Source organism: Salmo trutta, chromosome 5 (assembly GCF_901001165.1).
Source record: "Salmo trutta chromosome 5, fSalTru1.1, whole genome shotgun sequence".
Lineage (NCBI taxonomy): Eukaryota > Metazoa > Chordata > Actinopteri > Salmoniformes > Salmonidae > Salmo > Salmo trutta.
The window spans coordinates 59294421-59313968 of record NC_042961.1 but is presented as its reverse complement, the minus strand read 5'-3'; the positions used below and the strand labels follow the sequence as shown (position 1 = coordinate 59313968).

Genomic DNA, 19548 nt, shown 5'->3' with positions numbered 1-19548 from the left:
CAGTCCTCTATATATTTCACCTACATGATGCTGCTGAAGCTCTCTTTACAACAGGCACCCCCCCAAATGTTTTTATTTTTTATTATTACATGTACACTATATATTATAAGCACCCCATGCAACGACCAAGCTACCCCTTAGACACCTCAGTAAAAATGGCTGGTGCCTCCACTGCCTGCAGTAGGTAGATAGCTAACATGGCTGGTGCCTCCACTGCCTGCAGTAGGTAGATAACTAACATGGCTGGTGCCTCCACTGCCTGCAGTAGGTAGATAACTAACATGGCTGGTGCCTCCACTGCCTGCAGTAGGTAGATAGCTAACATGGCTGGTGCCTCCACTGCCTGCAGTAGGTAGATAACTAACATGGCTGGTGCCTCCACTGCCTGCAGTAGGTAGATAGCTAACATGGCTGGTGCCTCCACTGCCTGCAGTAGGAGATAACTAACATGGCTGGTGCCTCCACTGCCTGCAGTAGGTAGATAGCTAACATGGCTGGTGCCTCCACTGCCTGCAGTAGGTAGATAACTAACATGGCTGGTGCCTCCACTGCCTGCAGTAGGTAGATAACTAACATGGCTGGTGCCTCCACTGCCTGCAGTAGGTAGATAACTAACATGGCTGGTGCCTCCACTGCCTGCAGTAGGTAGATAACTAACATGGCTGGTGCCTCCACTGCCTGCAGTAGGTAGATAACTAACATGGCTGGTGCCTCCACTGCCTGCAGTAGGAGATAACTAACATGTCTGGTGCCTCCACTGCCTGCAGTAGGTAGATAACTAACATGTCTGGTGCCTCCACTGCCTGCAGTAGGTAGATAACTAACATGGCTGGTGCCTCCACTGCCTGCAGTAGGTAGATAACTAACATGTCTGGTGCCTCCACTGCCTGCAGTAGGTAGATAACTAACATGGCTGGTGCCTCCACTGCCTGCAGTAGGTAGATAACTAACATGGCTGGTGTCTCCACTGCCTGCAGTAGGTAGATAACTAACATGGCTGGTGCCTCCACTGCCTGCAGTAGGTAGATAACTAACATGGCTGGTGCCTCCACTGCCTGCAGTAGGTAGATAACTAACATGGCTGGTGCCTCCACTGCCTGCAGTAGGTAGATAACTAACATGGCTGGTGCCTCCACTGCCTGCAGTAGGTAGATAACTAACATGGTTGGTGCCTCCACTGCCTGCAGTAGGTAGATAACTAACATGGCTGGTGTCTCCACTGCCTGCAGTAGGTAGATAACTAACATGGCTGGTGCCTCCACTGCCTGCAGTAGGTAGATAACTAACATGGCTGGTGCCTCCACTGCCTGCAGTAGGTAGATAACTAACATGGCTGGTGCCTCCACTGCCTGCAGTAGGTAGATAACTAACATGGCTGGTGTCTCCACTGCCTGCATTAATACCACCGAAACAGATAACTAAAGGACGTGAATTTAAACTTTTGTTCAAGCAGTCGTTTCATTTCAATGGAAACCCTGTTAGTATAGCTGTGCCATAGCAATGAGTTTGGACAGGTACACTAGATTATGTAGTGATGCGTTTAAACTTTAAACTTCAACAGATTGGCATTGTCAAGTCTGAATTCAATCAATTGAGAGTCTTTTCCTTCTTACATGGGGAACTATCTTACATCCTATCCTCCATTGTTTCTAGTTGTCTGAGGTATGTCCTAAAAAACTGACAAGTCTCCTAAATTACTCATAGTTATGAGTTATATCACATTGGCAGACATTCGTTGGTTTGTCCAGCAGCCAGAGAGAGAGAGTGTGTGTGTGTGTGTGTGTGTGTGTGTTTATCTGTCCAGCAGTCAGACTTCACAATGGGTAGTTTGTATTGCTATGTGGATGAATAAAACCACATGTCCAGTCACTCATGAATAAGACAGATGAGCTTCGTTCGAGAGTCTCATATCAGAGAGACTTGATTAGCTGCCATATTATATGCTTTAGAATAAATGTGGCTGTCTGAATCTCTGGATTTGGAACTCAGTGGTTTCTCCATGCAGCGTCGTGATTTGAACGACGACGGCCTCATGCAGGTCCAAAGGCGGAGGGGTGTGCTTCTTCATAAACAACAACTCGCTGCTTCCAGTGTGAAGGAAAACTGAACCTTTTGCTCACCTTTTGCTCACCTGCAGACTTTTTTTGTCTACCTAGAGATTTCTCATCCATAATCCACCGTCTACACCCCACCACAAGCCAACACTACTTTGGCACTCAACGCACTGTATGGACCATAAACAAACAAGATACCACTTGTCAAGAGGCAGCCTTTCTAGTGGGAGAAGACTTTAACACAGGGAGACTTAAAACCATTCTACCTCACTTCTGCCAACATGTTCCTGCACCGCAAGGGGTGCTATAACTCTGGGCCAACTTTATTCTACCCACAGAAACGCCCTCCCTTTGGCAAATCAGACCACGACTCTATCGTCCTGCTTCCGGTTTACGCTCCGCTCCAAGACTCTTTCTTTTCCTCTCCCAGTCTCCTCTGTTTACAGGTCATGGGTCAAGACCTCGTAGCACGGTCCGCTCCAAGACGCTTTCTTTTCCTCTCCCAGTCTCCTCTGTTTACAGGTCATGGGTCAAGACCTCGTAGCACGGTCCGCTCCAAGACGCTTTCTTTCCTTCTTTCTCTCTTTTTCTTATTTAAAAAAAAGACACAAAGTGCACCAGACAGGTGGCTGACTCCAAACCGGGCAGAAAGCAAACCTTGGCCCGGGACGGCAGGAGAGACGAAGGGAGAGCAAAGAGGGGGAGCGGAGGAGGACAGAGGGAGGGATGGAGGGAGAGCAAGGAGGGGGTAGACAATCGACACTAGACACACAGATGCCTTTGTGAGTTTATGTTTCTGGTACACAAAAACTTACACAAAAACTTTTGTGACCCCCCCCCCCCCCCTGGCCATCATTCGTTAGTCGTTTTTAGACATTTTTAACCCTGCTGAATAGAGTCCATTTTGTCGGTACGCGTCACGTCCTATACTGCCTGCGTATGAGTGTGTGTGTGTGTCTGTCTGCCCTTTGATGGTTTAGATAGTTGAATAATGAATCTACAGTGGCCAGGATCTAGAGACAGTGTTTCTACAGTAAGACCCTACGTCTCTCCTTCCTCTCATCCCCGTCTCCTCCTCCTCTCCTCCATCCCCGGGACGAGAGACTACCCAAATGAACCAGCAGTTTAATGAATAGGAGACGGGATGGCGGAGAGGTGAAAAGAGGAGAGGAATGGAGGGAGGACAAAAAGGGCCATTGAGACTGGACAGTGGAGGTGGAGATGTGATGATTCTCTATGTGGTTTAGTGACGGTAAGCCGAGTGGCTCACGTAAAACACACACACAAGGAGCAGAGGAGAGGGGGGGATGAATGAGATATGAGGATGACTGTGGGTCAGATGAGGAGCAGAGGAGAGGGGAGGGGGATGAATGAGATATGAGGATGACTCTGGGTCAGATGAGGAGCAGAGGAGAGGGGAGGGGGATGAATGAGATATGAGGATGACTGTGGGTCAGATGAGGAGCAGAGGAGAGGGGAGGGGGATGAATGAGATATGAGGATGACTGTGGGTCAGATGAGGAGCAGAGGAGAGGGGAGGGGGATGAATGAGATATGAGGATGACTGTGGGTCAGATGAGGAGCAGAGGAGAGGGGAGGGGGATGAATGAGATATGAGGATGACTGTGGGTCAGATGAGGAGCAGAGGAGAGAGGAGGGGGATGAATGTGGAGGGATTATGAGTGCTATGTATGGTCTCCCTGTCTCCACGGTCGTAATGATAGACTATAGCAGGCATGTCAGGTACCTGAGAGATTAACACTACATCAATGAAGTAACGTGGCAGTGTCCTCTTCAAGTAGACCCTAACCTGTTCGCTTCAAGTAGACCCTAACCTGTCCTCTTCAAGTAGACCCTAACCTGTTCTCTTCAAGTAGACCCTAACCTGTTCTCTTCAAGTAGACACTAACCTGTTCTCTTCAAGTAGACCCTAACCTGTTCTCTTCAAGTTAATCTAACCTGTCCTCTTCAAGTAGACCCTAACCTGTCCTCTTCAAGTAGACCCTAACCGGTTCTCTTCAAGTAGATCCTAACCTGTTCTCTTCAAGTAGACCATAACCTGTCCTCTTCAAGTAGATCCTAACCTGTTCTCTTCAAGTAGACCATAACCTGTCCTCTTCAAGTAGACCCTAACCTGTTCTCTTCAAGTAGACATTAACCTGTTCTCTTCAAGTTAATATAACCTGTTCTCTTCAAGTAGACCCTAACCTGTTCTCTTCAAGTAGACACTAACATGTTCTCTTCAAGTTAATCTAACCTGTTCCCTTCAAGTTAATCTAACCTTTTCTCTTCAAGTTAATCTAACCTGTTCTCTTCAAATTAATATAACATGTTATGTTCAAATTAATCTAACGGGTTCTGTTCAAATTAATCTAACATGTTCACTTCAAGTTAATCTAACTTGTTCTCTTCAAGTTAATCTAACATGTTCTCTTCAAGTTAATCTAACATGTTCTCTTCAAGTAGACCCTAACCTGTTCTCTTCAAGTAGACCCTAACCTGTTCTCTTCAAGTAGATCCTAACCTGTTCTCTTCAAGTAGTTCCTAACCTGTCCTCTTCAAGTAGACCCTAACCTGTTCTCTTCAAGTAGACCCTAACCTGTTCTCTTCAAGTAGATCCTAACCTGTCCTCTTCAAGTAGACCCTAACCTGTTCTCTTCAAGTAGACACTAACGTGTTCTCTTCAAGTTAATCTAACATGTTCTCTTCAAGTTAATCTAACATGTTAACTTCAAGTTAATCTAACGTGTTCTCTTCAAGTTAATATAACCTGTTCTCTTCAACTAGACCCTAACCTGTTCTCTTCAAGTAGACCCTAACCTGTCCTCTTCAAGTAGACCCTAACTTGTCCTCTTCAAGTAGACCCTAACCTGTCCTCTTCAAGTAGACCCTAACCTGTTCTCTTCAAGTAGACCCTAACCTGTCCTCTTCAAGTAGACCCTAACTTGTCCTCTTCAAGTAGACCCTAACCTGTCCTCTTCAAATAGACCCTAACCTGTTCTCTTCAAGTAGACCCTAACCTGTCCTCTTCAAGTAGACCCTAACCTGTTCTCTTCAAGTAGACCCTAACCTGTTCTCTTCAAGTAGACACTAACCTGTTCTCTTCAAGTAGACCCTAACCTGTTCTCTTCAAGTTAATCTAACCTGTCCTCTTCAAGTTAATCTAACCTGTTCTCTTCAAGTAGACACTAACCTGTTCTCTTCAAGTAGACCATAACCTGTCCTCTTCAAGTAGACCCTAACCTGTTCTCTTCAAGTAGACCCTAACCTGTCCTCTTCAAGTAGACACTAACCTGTTCTCTTCAAGTAGATCCTAACCTGTTCTCTTCAAGTAGACCCTAACCTGTCCTCTTCAAGTAGACCCTAACCTGTTCTCTTCAAGTAGACACTAACATGTTCTCTTCAAGTTAATCTAACCTGTTCTCTTCAAGTTAATCTAACCTGTTCTCTTCAAGTTAATCTAACATGTTCACTTCAAGTTAATCTAACTTGTTCTCTTCAAGTTAATATAACCTGTTCTCTTCAAGTAGACCTAACCTGTTCTCTTCAAGTAGACCCTAACCTGTTCTCTTCAAGTAGACCCTAACCTGTCCTCTTCAAGTAGACCCTAACTTGTCCTCTTCAAGTAGACCCTAACCTGTCCTCTTCAAATAGACCCTAACCTGTTCTCTTCAAGTAGACCCTAACCTGTCCTCTTCAAGTAGACCCTAACCTGTTCTCTTCAAGTAGACCCTAACCTGTTCTCTTCAAGTAGACACTAACCTGTTCTCTTCAAGTAGACCCTAACCTGTTCTCTTCAAGTTAATCTAACCTGTCCTCTTCAAGTAGACCCCAACCTGTCCTCTTCAAGTAGACCCTAACCGGTTCTCTTCAAGTAGATCCTAACCTGTTCTCTTCAAGTAGACCTTAACCTGTCCTCTTCAAGTAGACCCTAACCTGTTCTCTTCAAGTAGACACTAACCTGTTCTCTTCAAGTTAATATAACCTGTTCTCTTCAAGTAGACACTAACCTGTTCTCTTCAAGTTAATATAACCTGTTCTCTTCAAGTAGACCATAACCTGTTCTCTTCAAGTAGACCCTAACCTGTTCTCTTCAAGTAGACCCTAACCTGTTCTCTTCAAGTAGATCCTAACCTGTCCTCTTCAAGTAGACCCTAACCTGTTCTCTTCAAGTTAATCTAACATGTTCTCTTCAAGTTAATCTAACGTGTTCTCTTCAAGTTAATCTAACGTGTTCTCTTCAAGTTAATCTAACATGTTAACTTCAAGTTAATCTAACGTGTTCTCTTCAAGTTAATCTAACTTGTTCTCTTCAAGTTAATCTAACATGTTCTCTTCAAGTTAATCTAACCTGTTCTCTTCAAGTAGACCCTAACCTGTTCTCTTCAAGTAGACCCTAACCTGTCCTCTTCAAGTAGACCCTAACCTGTTCTCTTCAAGTAGATCCTAACCTGTCCTCTTCAAGTAGACCCTAACCTGTTCTCTTCAAGTTAATCTAACCTGTTCTCTTCAAGTTAATCTAACATGTTCTTTTCAAGTTAATCTAACCTGTTCTCTTCAAGTTAATCTAACATGTTCTCTTCAAGTTAATCTAACATGTTCTCTTCAAGTTAATCTAACATGTTTTCTTCAAGTTAATCTAACATGTTAACTTCAAGTTACTCTAACGTGTTCTCTTCAAGTTAATCTAACGTGTTCTCTTCAAGTTAATATAACCTGTTCTCTTCAAGTAGACCCTAACCTGTCCTCTTCAAATAGACCCTAACCTGTTCTCTTCAAGTAGACCCTAACCTGTCCTCTTCAAGTAGACCCTAACCTGTTCTCTTCAAGTAGACACTAACCTGTTCTCTTCAAGTAGACCCTAACCTGTTCTCTTCAAGTTAATCTAACCTGTCCTCTTCAAGTAGACCCTAACCTGTCCTCTTCAAGTTAATCTAACCTGTTCTCTTCAAGTAGATCCTAACCTGTTCTCTTCAAGTAGACCATAACCTGTCCTCTTCAAGTAGACCCTAACCTGTTCTCTTCAAGTAGACCCTAACCTGTCCTCTTCAAGTAGACCCTAACCTGTTCTCTTCAAGTAGATCCTAACCTGTTCTCTTCAAGTAGACCATAACCTGTCCTCTTCAAGTAGACCCTAACCTGTTCTCTTCAAGTAGACACTAACGTGTTCTCTTCAAGTTAATCTAACCTGTTCTCTTCAAGTTAATCTAACCTGTTCTCTTCAAGTTAATCTAACTTGTTCTCTTCAAGTTAATATAACCTGTTCTCTTCAAGTAGACCCTAACCTGTTCTCTTCAAGTAGACACTAACGTGTTCTCTTCAAGTTAATCTAACCTGTTCTCTTCAAGTTAATCTAACATGTTCACTTCAAGTTAATCTAACTTGTTCTCTTCAAGTTAATATAACCTGTTCTCTTCAAGTAGACCTAACCTGTTCTCTTCAAGTAGACCCTAACCTGTTCTCTTCAAGTAGACCCTAACCTGTCCTCTTCAAGAAGACAATAACTTGTCCTCTTCAAGTAGACCCTAACCTGTCCTCTTCAAATAGACCCTAACCTGTTCTCTTCAAGTAGACCCTAACCTGTCCTCTTCAAGTAGACCCTAACCTGTTCTCTTCAAGTAGACCCTAACCTGTTCTCTTCAAGTAGACACTAACCTGTTCTCTTCAAGTAGACCCTAACGTGTTCTCTTCAAGTTAATCTAACCTGTCCTCTTCAAGTAGACCCTAACCTGTCCTCTTCAAGTAGACCCTAACCGGTTCTCTTCAAGTAGATCCTAACCTGTTCTCTTCAAGTAGACCATAACCTGTCCTCTTCAAGTAGACCCTAACCTGTTCTCTTCAAGTAGACACTAACCTGTTCTCTTCAAGTTAATATAACCTGTTCTCTTCAAGTAGACCATAACCTGTTCTCTTCAAGTAGATCCTAACCTGTTCTCTTCAAGTAGACCATAACCTGTCCTCTTCAAGTAGACCCTAACCTGTTCTCTTCAAGTAGACACTAACATGTTCTCTTCAAGTTAATCTAACCTGTTCTCTTCAAGTTAATCTAACCTGTTCTCTTCAAGTTAATCTAACCTGTTCTCTTCAAATTAATATAACATGTTCTGTTCAAATTAATCTAACGGGTTCTGTTCAAATTAATCTAACATGTTCACTTCAAGTTAATCTAACTTGTTCTCTTCAAGTTAATCTAACATGTTCTCTTCAAGTTAATCTAACCTGTTCTCTTCAAGTAGACCCTAACCTGTTCTCTTCAAGTAGACCCTAACTTGTCCTCTTCAACTAGACCCTAACCTGTCCTCTTCAAGTAGACCCTAACCTGTTCTCTTCAAGTAGATCCTAACCTATCCTCTTCAAGTAGACCCTAACCTGTTCTCTTCAAGTTAATCTAACCTGTTCTCTTCAAGTTAATCTAACATGTTCTCTTCAAGTTAATCTAACATGTTCTCTTCAAGTTAATCTAACGTGTTAACTTCAAGTTAATCTAACTTGTTCTCTTCAAGTTGACCCTAACCTGTTCTTTTCAAGTTGACCCTAACCTGTTCTCTTCAAGTTAATCTAACATGTTCTCTTCAAATTAATCTAACATGTTCTCTTCAAGTTAATCTAACCTGTTCTCTTCAAGTTAATCTAACATGTTCTCTTCAAGTTAATCTAACATGTTCTCTTCAAATTAATCTAACATGTTCTCTTCAAGTTAATCTAACCTGTTCTCTTCAAGTTAATCTAACGTGTTCTCTTCAAGTTAATCTAACATGTTCTCTTCAAGTTAATCTAACATGTTCTCTTCAAGTTAATCTAACTTGTTCTCTTCAAGTTAATCTAACTTGTTCTCTTCAAGTTGACCTAACTGTACAGCATGAAGGGGAGTGTAAATACTCTGTACCTTTGCATAATAACAGTGCATGAATGAAATGTGTCAGGCTATTGTTCCAGATCTACACTGGCACATCTGATTCAGCTAATAAACGCTAATCAGCAGGAGAACAAAAATCATTTGACCTTTTGGTATTCTGTTAGGCAAGAATAGGGCAAGTAGGCCAGATTCTTTTACTTGTCCAAAAATGAAACATTTTCTGTAACACCATTGGCCAAAAAGGTAACTGAAAATTGTGCTGTATGATGCAAGGAACTATTTTACAATATAGAATTCATTATTATCATTATTCTTTCTACTCTCTGTCTATTGGCTTCTTTCTCCTCTCTGTCTATTGGCTTCTTTCTACCCTCTGCCTATTGGCTTCTTTCTCCTCTCTGTCTATTGGCTTCTTTCTACCCTCTGCCTATTGGCTTCTTTCTCCTCTCTGCCTATTGGCTTCTTTCTACCCTCTGTCTATTGGCTTCTTTCTCCTCTCTGTCTATTGGCTTCTTTCTACCCTCTGTCTATTGGCTTCTTTCTCCTCTCTGTCTATTGGCTTCTTTCTCCTCTCTGTCTATTGGCTTCTTTCTCCTCTCTGCCTATTGGCTTCTTTCTCCTCTCTGTCTATTGGCTTCTTTCTACCCTCTGCCTATTGGCTTCTTTCTCCTCTCTGTCTATTGGCTTCTTTCTCCTCTCTGTCTATTGGCTTCTTTCTACCCTCTGTCTATTGGCTTCTTTCTCCTCTCTGTCTATTGGCTTCTTTCTCCTCTCTCCCTGTAATAATAACTACCAGGTGTACCAACGACCTGTTCTCTCTCCATCATCAGGCTCGCTGTCCATCTTAAGGTTCTCTCTCCGTCATCCGGGACGAGGACAGATTGTGTTTTTTATCGTTGTTGGGATGGCCCTATTCAAAGTTCTGGGACATTGTAAAGTCCATGGAGAATAAGAACACCTCCTCCCAACTGCCCACTGCACTGAGGATAGGAAACTCTGTCACCACCGATAAGCCCACTATAATTGAGAATTTCAATAAGCATTTTTCTACGGCTGGCCATGCTTTCCACCTAACTACCCCTACTGCATTCAACAGCACTGCACCCCCCACAGCTACTCGCCCAAACCTCCCCCATTTCTCCTTCTCCCAAATCCATTCAGCTGATGTTCTGAAAGAGCTGCAAAATCTGGACCCCTACAAATCAGCTGGGCTTGACAATCTGGAGCCTTTCTTTCTAAAATTATCTGCCGAAATTATTGCAACCCCTATTACTAGCCTGTTCAACCTCTCTTTCGTGTCGTCTGAGATTCCCATAGATTGGAAAGCAGCTGCTGTCATCCCCCTCTTCAAAGGAGGTGACACTCTTGACCCAAATTGCTACAGACCTATATCCATCCTACCCTGCCTTTCTAAGGTCTTCGAAAGTCAAGTCAACAAACAGATTACCGACTATTTCGAATCCCACCGCACCCTCTCCGCTATGCAATCTGGTTTCAGAGCTGGTCATGGGTGCACCTCAGCCACGCTCAAGGTCCTAAACGACATCGTAACCGCCATCGATAAGAAACAATACTGTGCTGCCGTATTCATTGACCTGGCCAAAGCTTTTGACTCTGTTAATCACCACATCCTCATCGGCAGACTTAGTAGCCTTGGTTTCTCAAACGATTGCGTCGCCTGGTTCACCAACTACTTCTCTGACAGAGTTCAGTGTGTCAAATCGGAGGGCCTACTGTCTGGACCTCTGGCAGTCTCTATGGGGGTACCACAGGGTTCAATTCTTGGGCCAACTCTTTTCTCTGTATACATAAATGATGTCGCTCTTGCTGCTGGTGAATCTCTGATCCACCTCTACGCAGACGACACCATTCTGTATACTTCTGGCCCTTCTTTGGACACTGTGTTAACAACCCTCCAGACGAGCTTCAATGCCATTCAACTCTCCTTCCGTGGCCTCCAACTGCTCCTAAACACAAGTAAAACTAAATGCATGCTCTTCAACCGATCGCTGCCTGCACCTGCCCGCCCATCCAGCATAACTTCTCTGGACGGTTCTAACTTAGAATTTGTGGACAACTACAAATACCTAGGTGTCTGGTTAGACTGTAAACTCTCCTTCCAGACTCACATCAATCATCTCCAATCCAAAGTGAAATCTAGAATTGGCTTCCTATTTCGCAACAAAGCATCCTTCACTCATGCTGCCAAACATACCCTCGTAAAACTGACCATCCTACCAATCCTCGACTTCGGCGATGTCATTTACAAAATAGCCTCCAATACCCTACTCAACAAGCTGGATGCAGTCTATCACAGTGCCATCCGTTTTGTCACCAAAGCCCCATATACAACCCACCACTGCGATCTGTATGCTCTCGTTGGCTGGCCTTCACTTCATAATCGTCGCCAAACACATTGGCTCCAGGTCATCTACAAGACCCTGCTAGGTAAAGTCCCCCCTTATCTCCGCTCACTGGTCACCATAGCAGCACCCACCTGTAGCACGCGCTCCAGCAGGTATATCTCTCTGGTCACCCCTAAAGCCAACTCCTCCTTTGGTCGTCTCTCCTTCCAGTTCTCTGCTGCCAACGACTGGAACGAACTACAAAAATCTCTGAAATTGGAAACACTTATCTCCCTCACTAGCTTTAAGCACCAGCTGTCAGAGCAGCTCACAGATCACTGCACCTGTACATAGCCCATCTATAATTTAGCCCAAACTACTACCTCTTCCCCTACTGTATTTATTTATTTTATTTATTTTGCTCATTTGCACCATATTATTTATATTTGAACTTTCTTCAAACTACAAATCTACCATTCCAGTGTTTTTCTTGCTATACTTTATTTACTTTGCCACCATGGCATTTTTTTTGCTTTTACCTCCCTTATCTCACATCATTTGCTCACATTGTATATAGTCTTATTTTTTTTCTACTGTATTATTGACTGTATGTTGTTTACTCCATGTGTAACTCTGTGTTGTTGTATGTTGTCAAACTGCTTTGCTTTATCTTGGCCAGGTCACAATTGTAAATGAGAACTTGTTCTCAACTTGCCTACCTGGTTAAATAAAGGTGAAATAAATAAATAAAAAAATAAATAAAAAAATCACATCATTCTGTGGTGTCCATGTTAAAAAACGTAATGTCTCAAAATGTGTGCGTGCAGTGTGTGTGTGTGTGTGTGTGTGTGTAGTTGTCCATGTGTTTCACATTAGGATCCTCTGTCTCTGCCAACAGATAATGGACTACAGCCTCTCTCAATTAGCACAATGAGATTTGACGACCTCCCACCGCTAATATATATCACTGGGAGGGTGTGTTTGTGTGTGTGTGTGTGTGTGTGTGTGTGTGTGTGTGTGTGTGTGTGTGTGTGTGTGTGTGTGTGTGTGTGTGTGTGTGTGTAGGAGAGGCCCTGCATTATAGGTCTCCAATCTCACTGCAGAATCTGATGTTTATCCACAAATGTCAAATTTCGAAGGTTAAGTTCAGGCATGAATACAGAATGGTATAAGTTAAGGGTTAAGGTTTGGGATAAGGTTCTGAATGGTTAAGGTTTGGGATAAGGTTCTGAATGGTTAAATTAAGGGTTAAGGTTTGGGATAAGGTTCTGAATGGTTACGTTAAGGGTTAAGGTTTGGGATAAGGTTCTGAATGGTTACGTTAAGGGTTAAGGTTTGGGATAAGGTTCTGAATGGTTAAGGTTTGGGATAAGGTTCTGAATGGTTAAATTAAGGGTTAAGGTTTGGGATAAGGTTCTGAATGGTTACGTTAAGGGTTAAGGTTTGGGATAAGGTTCTGAATGGTTACGTTAAGGGTTAAGGTTTGGGATAAGGTTCTGAATGGTTAAATTAAGGGTTAAGGGTAAAGGTAATGGTAAAGGGTAAAGGGGTAAGGGTTAAGGTAATGGTTAAGGGTAAAGGGTTAAGGTAATGGTTAAGGGTAAAGGGTTAAGGTAATGGTTAAGGGTAAAGGGTTAAGGGTTAAGGTGGCTCAGTTGGTAGAGCATGGTGTTTGCAACGCCAGCATGGTGTGTGCAATGCCAGGGTTGTGGGATCGATTCCCACGGGGGGCCAGTACAAAAAAATGCATGAAATGTATGCATTCACTACTGTAAGTCACTCTGGATAAGAGTGTCTGCTAAATGACTAAAATGTAATGGTTAAGGGTTGGGACAGGGTTCAAACAGAAAATACCATTTATTCTAGCCAAACGGTTTGGTTAAAGCTAGACCAGCTTTTCAGCTCAAGCGTTTTATACAAAGACACAGAGTCTACAGAGGCTAACGCTGTAGCCAAAGACCCCCCCCCCCCCCCACACACACAAACAGTCACAAAACCCAGACCAGCCCACATTAAACCAGCTGCACTCATTAGCATGACTATTTCCATGCAAGAACACAGACCAGAATGAAAAGCCAAGAGCTGGGTTTGGGTAATACTATCTAAACGTTAGCCATGTAGCCTAGCGTCTCCAGTAGAAGTAGGCCAAGATATGTTTTTTGTTGTTGCTAATGCTAACCTTATGTTAGCCATGTAGCCTAGCGCTTTCAAGCTACTCTAACCAAACACTTTAACTCTTAGCCTGAACTTTAAAATACAGTTTAATTGTAATTCCTAATTGAGGAAACAAAGTTGCTGCACAAAATCAGTCTTGTTTGCTCTTGGACAGTGTTCAAGGGAGGAAGTTTAATTTTACAATTATCTACTTTTCTTAAAAAATGTGGATTTCAACACAAGGCGTTGGGTCAGACCCTACTTCGGAAAGAGACCGTGTGTAGTTTCAGGGGGTGTACAGACTGTATAATCACTCTGGACCAGCTTTGTCTCATACTGAGATCCAGTTGTACTGTCACATGCACAAGTACAGTGAAATGCTTAACTTGCAAGCAGACCCAATCCAAGTCAATTTACACACACACACACACACACACACACACACACACACACACACACACACACACACACACACACACACACACACACACACACACACAATCCAAGTCAATTTACACACACACACACACACACACACACACACACACACACACACACACACACACACACACACATACACACACCCACGCACATGCACAGGGACACTCACACACAGACTCAGACCCAATCCAAGTCAATTTACACCACAAGAAACGAGACATTCCATTTCTATTACAACTGGAGACAGAACTGTAAACAGTCTGATTGTATCATGTGGTGCAGCTCTAATTGTTTGAGTGTGTGTGTGTGTGTGTGTGTATGTGTGTGTGTGTGTGTGTATGTGTGTGTGTGTGTGTGTGTGTGTGTGTGTGTGTGTGTGTATGTGTGTATGTGTGTGTGTGTGTGTGTGTGTGTGTGTATGTGTGTATGTGTGTATGTGTGTGTGTGTGTGTGTGTATGTGTGTGTGTGTGTGTGTGTGTGTGTGTGTGTGTGTGTGTGTGTGTGTGTGTGTGTGTGTGTGTGTGTGAGTCAGTATGTCTGTCCATATTGAAGCGGGGAAGGAAGGATGCAGATACAGCAATAAGCAGACACACACAGATGGGGAAAGCCTGTTGGCGGTGTCTGTGTTTAGGTAGTGAGTGGTACAGACAGATGGAGGCCACAGTCTCTGACTCACCATGAATACGACTGACTCAGTCGTATTCATGATGCGCCTCTGAGTAGGAGTGCGGATCTAGGATCAGGTGATCCCTGTCCATATAACGCTCTTCATTACGATGTAAAATACCAAATGCTGTAGTGTTAAGATTTCCCTTCGTTGGAACGAAGGGCCCGAACCATGAAAAATAGCCCCAGACCATTATTCCTCCTCCACCAAACTTTACAGTTGGCACTATGCATTTGGGGGAGGTAGCGTTCTCCTGGCATCTGCCAAACCCAGATTTGTCCGTTGGACTACCAGATGGTGAAGCGTGATTCATCACTCCAGAGACTGCATTTCCACTGCTCCAGAGTCCAATGGCGGCGAGCTTTATACCACTCCAGCCAACGCTTGGCATTGCGCATGGTGGTCTTAGGCTTGTGTGTGGCTGCTCAGCCACGGAAACCCATTTCATGAAGCTCCCGACTAACAGTTCTTGTACCGACGTTGCTTCCAGAGACATTTTGGAACTCGGTAGTGAGTGTTTCAACCGAGGACAGACAATTTTTATACGCTACGCGCTTCAGCACTAATGATATTAAAATATTGATTATACATAAATATTCAAGGAACATATCAATTTGCAGTGTACAAACTTTACATGACGAACAGGACATTTACGCTAACCTTTACAATATATTATTATAAATATATCTCATTACTATCTGAAAGCCACACCTCCAATAAGCCACACCTCCTGATCTGATAGGCTGTCACCTCTACAATATATCATTAGAAAGGTTGAAAATCACCGGAAGGTTCCGGTTTGACCACAGGGGTTCCTCAAGGAACATGTTTCAACTGGAAAGGTACCGCAGGTGTGGCAACCCAATAGGTTCTTCCAGGCACCTTTACTTCTAAGACACTGGGAAGCTTGATACATACAGCCCGCAGTCTGTGTGACTCATTGTACTACCAGAGATGGATGATTTAGGTGATGTTGATCTACGATGGGCAGACCCTGGGAATGGTGCCCCAAGGTTTAGAGGCACGGGAGCTCAAGCGTTGTACAGCCTTTTGGCTGTGTGTGTGTTAAAACGGAGAACAGCCAATAGCTTTAGGAAGGAACTAGAGGCCGATCTTCATTAACTCAATGTCGTCAAACAGTGGGGTGAAAAACCGCTCTCCTCTCACAGACAATGGAATCTATGTAGAGCGAGAGAACCTTCGTGGCGACAGCACGCAGAATGTTCCCTGAACAGCAGTGTTCTACAGATAAACAGTGGATTGGTCTGAGATTCAGACAATCGTCCCCTAGTTCTCTTGGCTCAGCTGCTACTGCTGCTCTATAATGTAGAATTTATCATTCTACTTCTACCGCTTCTATTGGGACAGCATGCACTCACACACACACACACACACACACACACACACACACACACACACACACACACACACACACACACACACACACACACACACACACACACACACACACACACACACACACAAGGACTGGGTCATATTGGCTGTCTCTCAGATCAATTCCCACTGCAGAACACAGGTGTGAAACGACATGATTATTCACAGTCCTCTTGACATGGCAGCACAACAGAATTCTGCTGTGATAGAATTCTAGCACATTCTAGAATCCCTTTTTTTTACAGGTAATGACAAAGTAATCCAAACATTCCAAATGGTGCAAAATAAAAATGTCAGCCGGTCCACATACCAAGGTATATTGCTTTTAAATATGTCCTCCATCTACCCGCTTTGGGCTGTGCTAGCTACTGGAATGTCCATACACAGGCCTTTATGCTAAATATGTTAAATATCTACAGTAGAGATAGGGGGCATTTCAGATATAACCTACATCTGTGTGGTCTCATAGAACTAAGCCTTGTAGTAGGGCACTATCTAGGGAATAGGGTGACAGAGTAGTACACTATCTAGGGAATAGGGTGCCATAATAGGGCACTATCTAGGGAATAGGGTGCCAGAGTGGTACACTATTTAGGGAATAGGGTGCCAGTCTTACCTTTGAGATGTAGGCCTTGATGCCCTCTGCCAGCTTGATGCAGGGTTCTCCAAACAGCTGAGCCAGGTCCTCTGGGATGTCCTGGTCTTTATCCAGAGCATTCAGCAGACTGAGGCACTTCAGCTCCTCTGTCACGCCCTGGCTACGCACCTGGAAGACAGGGAGAATATACAAGACTGAGGAGAGGTATTAAGACTGACATAGCATGACGTAACAGTGACATACAGCACTCAGCTCCTCTGTCTCCCCCTGGCTATTGCCTCAATGATGACAGACCAACGACAAGATGATAACAAAGGATTATCCAGGAAATACTCTGATTTAGCCACTCCTCCAGGAAATACTCTGATTTAGCCACTCCTCCAGGAAATACTCTGATTTAGCCACTCCTCCAGGAAATACTTGGATTTAAGCCACTCCTCCAGAAAATACTCGGATTTAGCCACTCCTCCAGGAAATACTCGGATTTAGCCACTCCTCCAGGAAATACTCGTATTTAGCTACTCCTCCAGGAAATACTCGGATTTAGCCACTCCTCCAGGAAATACTCGGATTTAGCCACTCCTCCAGGAAATACTCGGATTTAAGCCACTCCTCCAGAAAATACTCGGATTTAGCCACTCCTCCAGGAAATACTCGGATTTAGCCACTCCTCCAGGAAATACTCGGATTTAGCCACTCCTCCAGAAAATACTCGGATTTAGCCACTCCTCCAGGAAATACTCGGATTTAGCCACTCCTCCAGAAAATACTCGGATTTAGCCACTCCTCCAGGAAATACTCGGATTTAGCCACTCCTCCAGGAAATACTCGGATTTAGCCACTCCTCCAGGAAATACTCGGATTTAGCCACTCCTCCAGGAAATACTCGGATTTAGCCACTCCTCCAGAAAATACTCGGATTTAGCCACTCCTCCAGGAAATACTCGGATTTAGCCACTCCTCCAGAAAATACTCGGATTTAGCCACTCCTCCAGGAAATACTCGGATTTAGCCACTCCTCCAGGAAATACTCGGATTTAGCCACTCCTCCAGGAAATACTCTGATTCCTCTCTTTTCTTTCTCTCTATACCCCACTCTCTGCAGTTCATTTCTGTATTCAATTTGAGTCTTTGTGTGTAATTTGTGTATAATTGGTGTGTGCGTGTGTGTGCGTGTGTGTATGCGTGTGTGTGTATGCGTGTGTGTGTGCGTGTGTGCGTGTGTGTATGTGTGTGTGTGTGTATGTGTGTGTGTGTGTGTGTGTGTGTGTGTGTGTGTGTGTGTGTGTGTGTGTGTGTGTGTGTTAATGTATAATTTGGAGCTGGGGGTACGGAACTGTTCAGCGTCACGGTTGGGGGGGTCGTACTAATGACTCTTTAACAAGCCCCAACAGGGAGTGTGTGTGTGTGTGTGTGTGTGTGTGTGTGTGTGTGTGTGTGTGTGTGTGTGGTGGTCGCTTTCTCCTCATTCTATCAGCCATTTTGTTGATGTTGATGGTTAAATGGTTCTCTCTTATAGGGGAAGTGATGGAGAACAGGGAGAAGGAGGTGGTACTTCTACAAGAAGAGTCTGGCACTCCACATACAGGAAGTGTCTGGCTTCTTATAAACAGTGGATGGCTGCGTTTCAATACTCTACAGTGGCTTCCTCTCCTCATCTCCTCATCTTCTTTCCTTTGTCTCCTTGTCTGTGCTAATGTAAAAAAGCAGGACTGATTTCAACAAATACTAGAGGGATTCACCTTTTTGCTTGTCACCATATTTTTCTCCATATTGTTGTGTTTTTGAATGAGTACCAACGAAGGAGAGGAGATAAGAGGAGAGTACAGACTATTTACATGCACCCAAGTCTAGCTGGACTGCTGACATTTCGTTGCCTCTGTGACATCAGTGAGTGTTGATGTTTCGTAGACCTCAACCTAAACACACTCCCCGTTCCATGTGACGGAATTGGGAATTCTGAAGGGGTATTAGTTCTGACAGCGCTAGTTGGGGAGTAGTTGGATTGGTTTGTGTGTGTGTGTGTGTGTGTGTGTGTGTGTGTGCGTGTGTGTGTGTGTTAGGGAGTAGTTGGATTGGTGTGTGTGTGTGTGTGTTAGGGAGTAGTTGGATTGGTGTGTGTGTGTGTGTGTGTGTTAGGGAGTAGTTGGAATGGTGTGTGTGTGTGTGTGTGTGTGTGTGTGTATGTGTGTGTGTGCGTGCGTGTGTTAGGGAGTAGTTGGATTGGTGTGTGTGTGTGTGTTAGGGAGTAGTTGGATTGGTGTGTGTGTGTGTGCGTGTGTTAGGGAGTAGTTGGATTGGTGTGTGTGTGTGTGTTAGGGAGTAGTTGGATTGGTGTGTGTGTGTGTGTGTGTTAGGGAGTAGTTGGATTGGTGTGTGTGTGTGTGTGTGTGTTAGGGAGTGGTTGGATTGGTGTGTGTGTGTGTGTGTGTGTTAGGGAGTAGTTGGATTGGTGTGTGTGTGTGTGTGTGTGTGTGTGTGTGTGTGTGTGTGTGTTAGGGAGTAGTTGGAATGGTGTGTGTGTGTGTGTGTGTGTGTGTGTGTGTGTGTGTGTGTGTGTGTGTGTGTTAGGGAGTAGTTGGATTGGTGTGTGTGTGTGTGTGTTAGGGAGTAGTTGGATTGGTGTGTGTGTGTGTGTGTGCGTTTGTTAGGGAGTAGTTGGATTGGTGTGTGTGTGTGTGTTAGGGAGTAGTTGGATTGGTGTGTGTGTGTGTGTGTGTTTGTGTGTGTGTGTGTGTGTGTGTGTGTGTGTGTGTGTGTTAGGGAGTGGTTGGATTGGTGTGTGTGTGTGTGTGTGTTAGGGAGTAGTTGGATTTGTGTGTGTGTGTGTGTGTGTGTGTGTGTGTGTGTGTGTGTGTGTTAGGGAGTAGTTGGATTTGTGTGTGTGTGTGTGTGTGTGTGTGTGTGTTAGGGATGAGTTGGATTGGTGTGTGTGTGTGTGTGTGTGTGTGTGTGTGTGTGTGTGTGTCTGTGTGTGTGTGTGTGTGTGTGTGTGTGTGTGTGTGTGTGTGTGTGTGTGTGTGTGTGTGGTTGGGTT

General features: G+C 44.0%; 1 protein-coding gene and 1 long non-coding RNA gene across 2 annotated transcripts in view; both read right to left on the bottom strand.

Moving 5' to 3' along the window:
- LOC115195002 (tumor necrosis factor ligand superfamily member 10) overlaps positions 1–18283 on the bottom strand; it is a 30878-nt gene extending 12595 nt beyond the window's left edge. Inside the window, exons 1-2 of the mRNA XM_029754902.1 lie at positions 18254–18283; positions 16530–16679 (exon numbers count right to left, since the gene is read on the bottom strand). Of these exons, the coding sequence (XP_029610762.1) occupies positions 16530–16679; positions 18254–18283 (180 nt within the window). The remainder of the gene's footprint in view (positions 1–16529; positions 16680–18253) is intronic.
- On the bottom strand, positions 6348–8435 carry LOC115194659 (uncharacterized). The gene is made up of 2 exons (XR_003878425.1): positions 7480–8435; positions 6348–7213 (listed from the first exon to the last, which is right to left on the bottom strand). It is a non-coding gene; the product is annotated as an uncharacterized LOC115194659 (long non-coding RNA).
- Positions 18284–19548: the final 1265 nt, after the last annotated feature.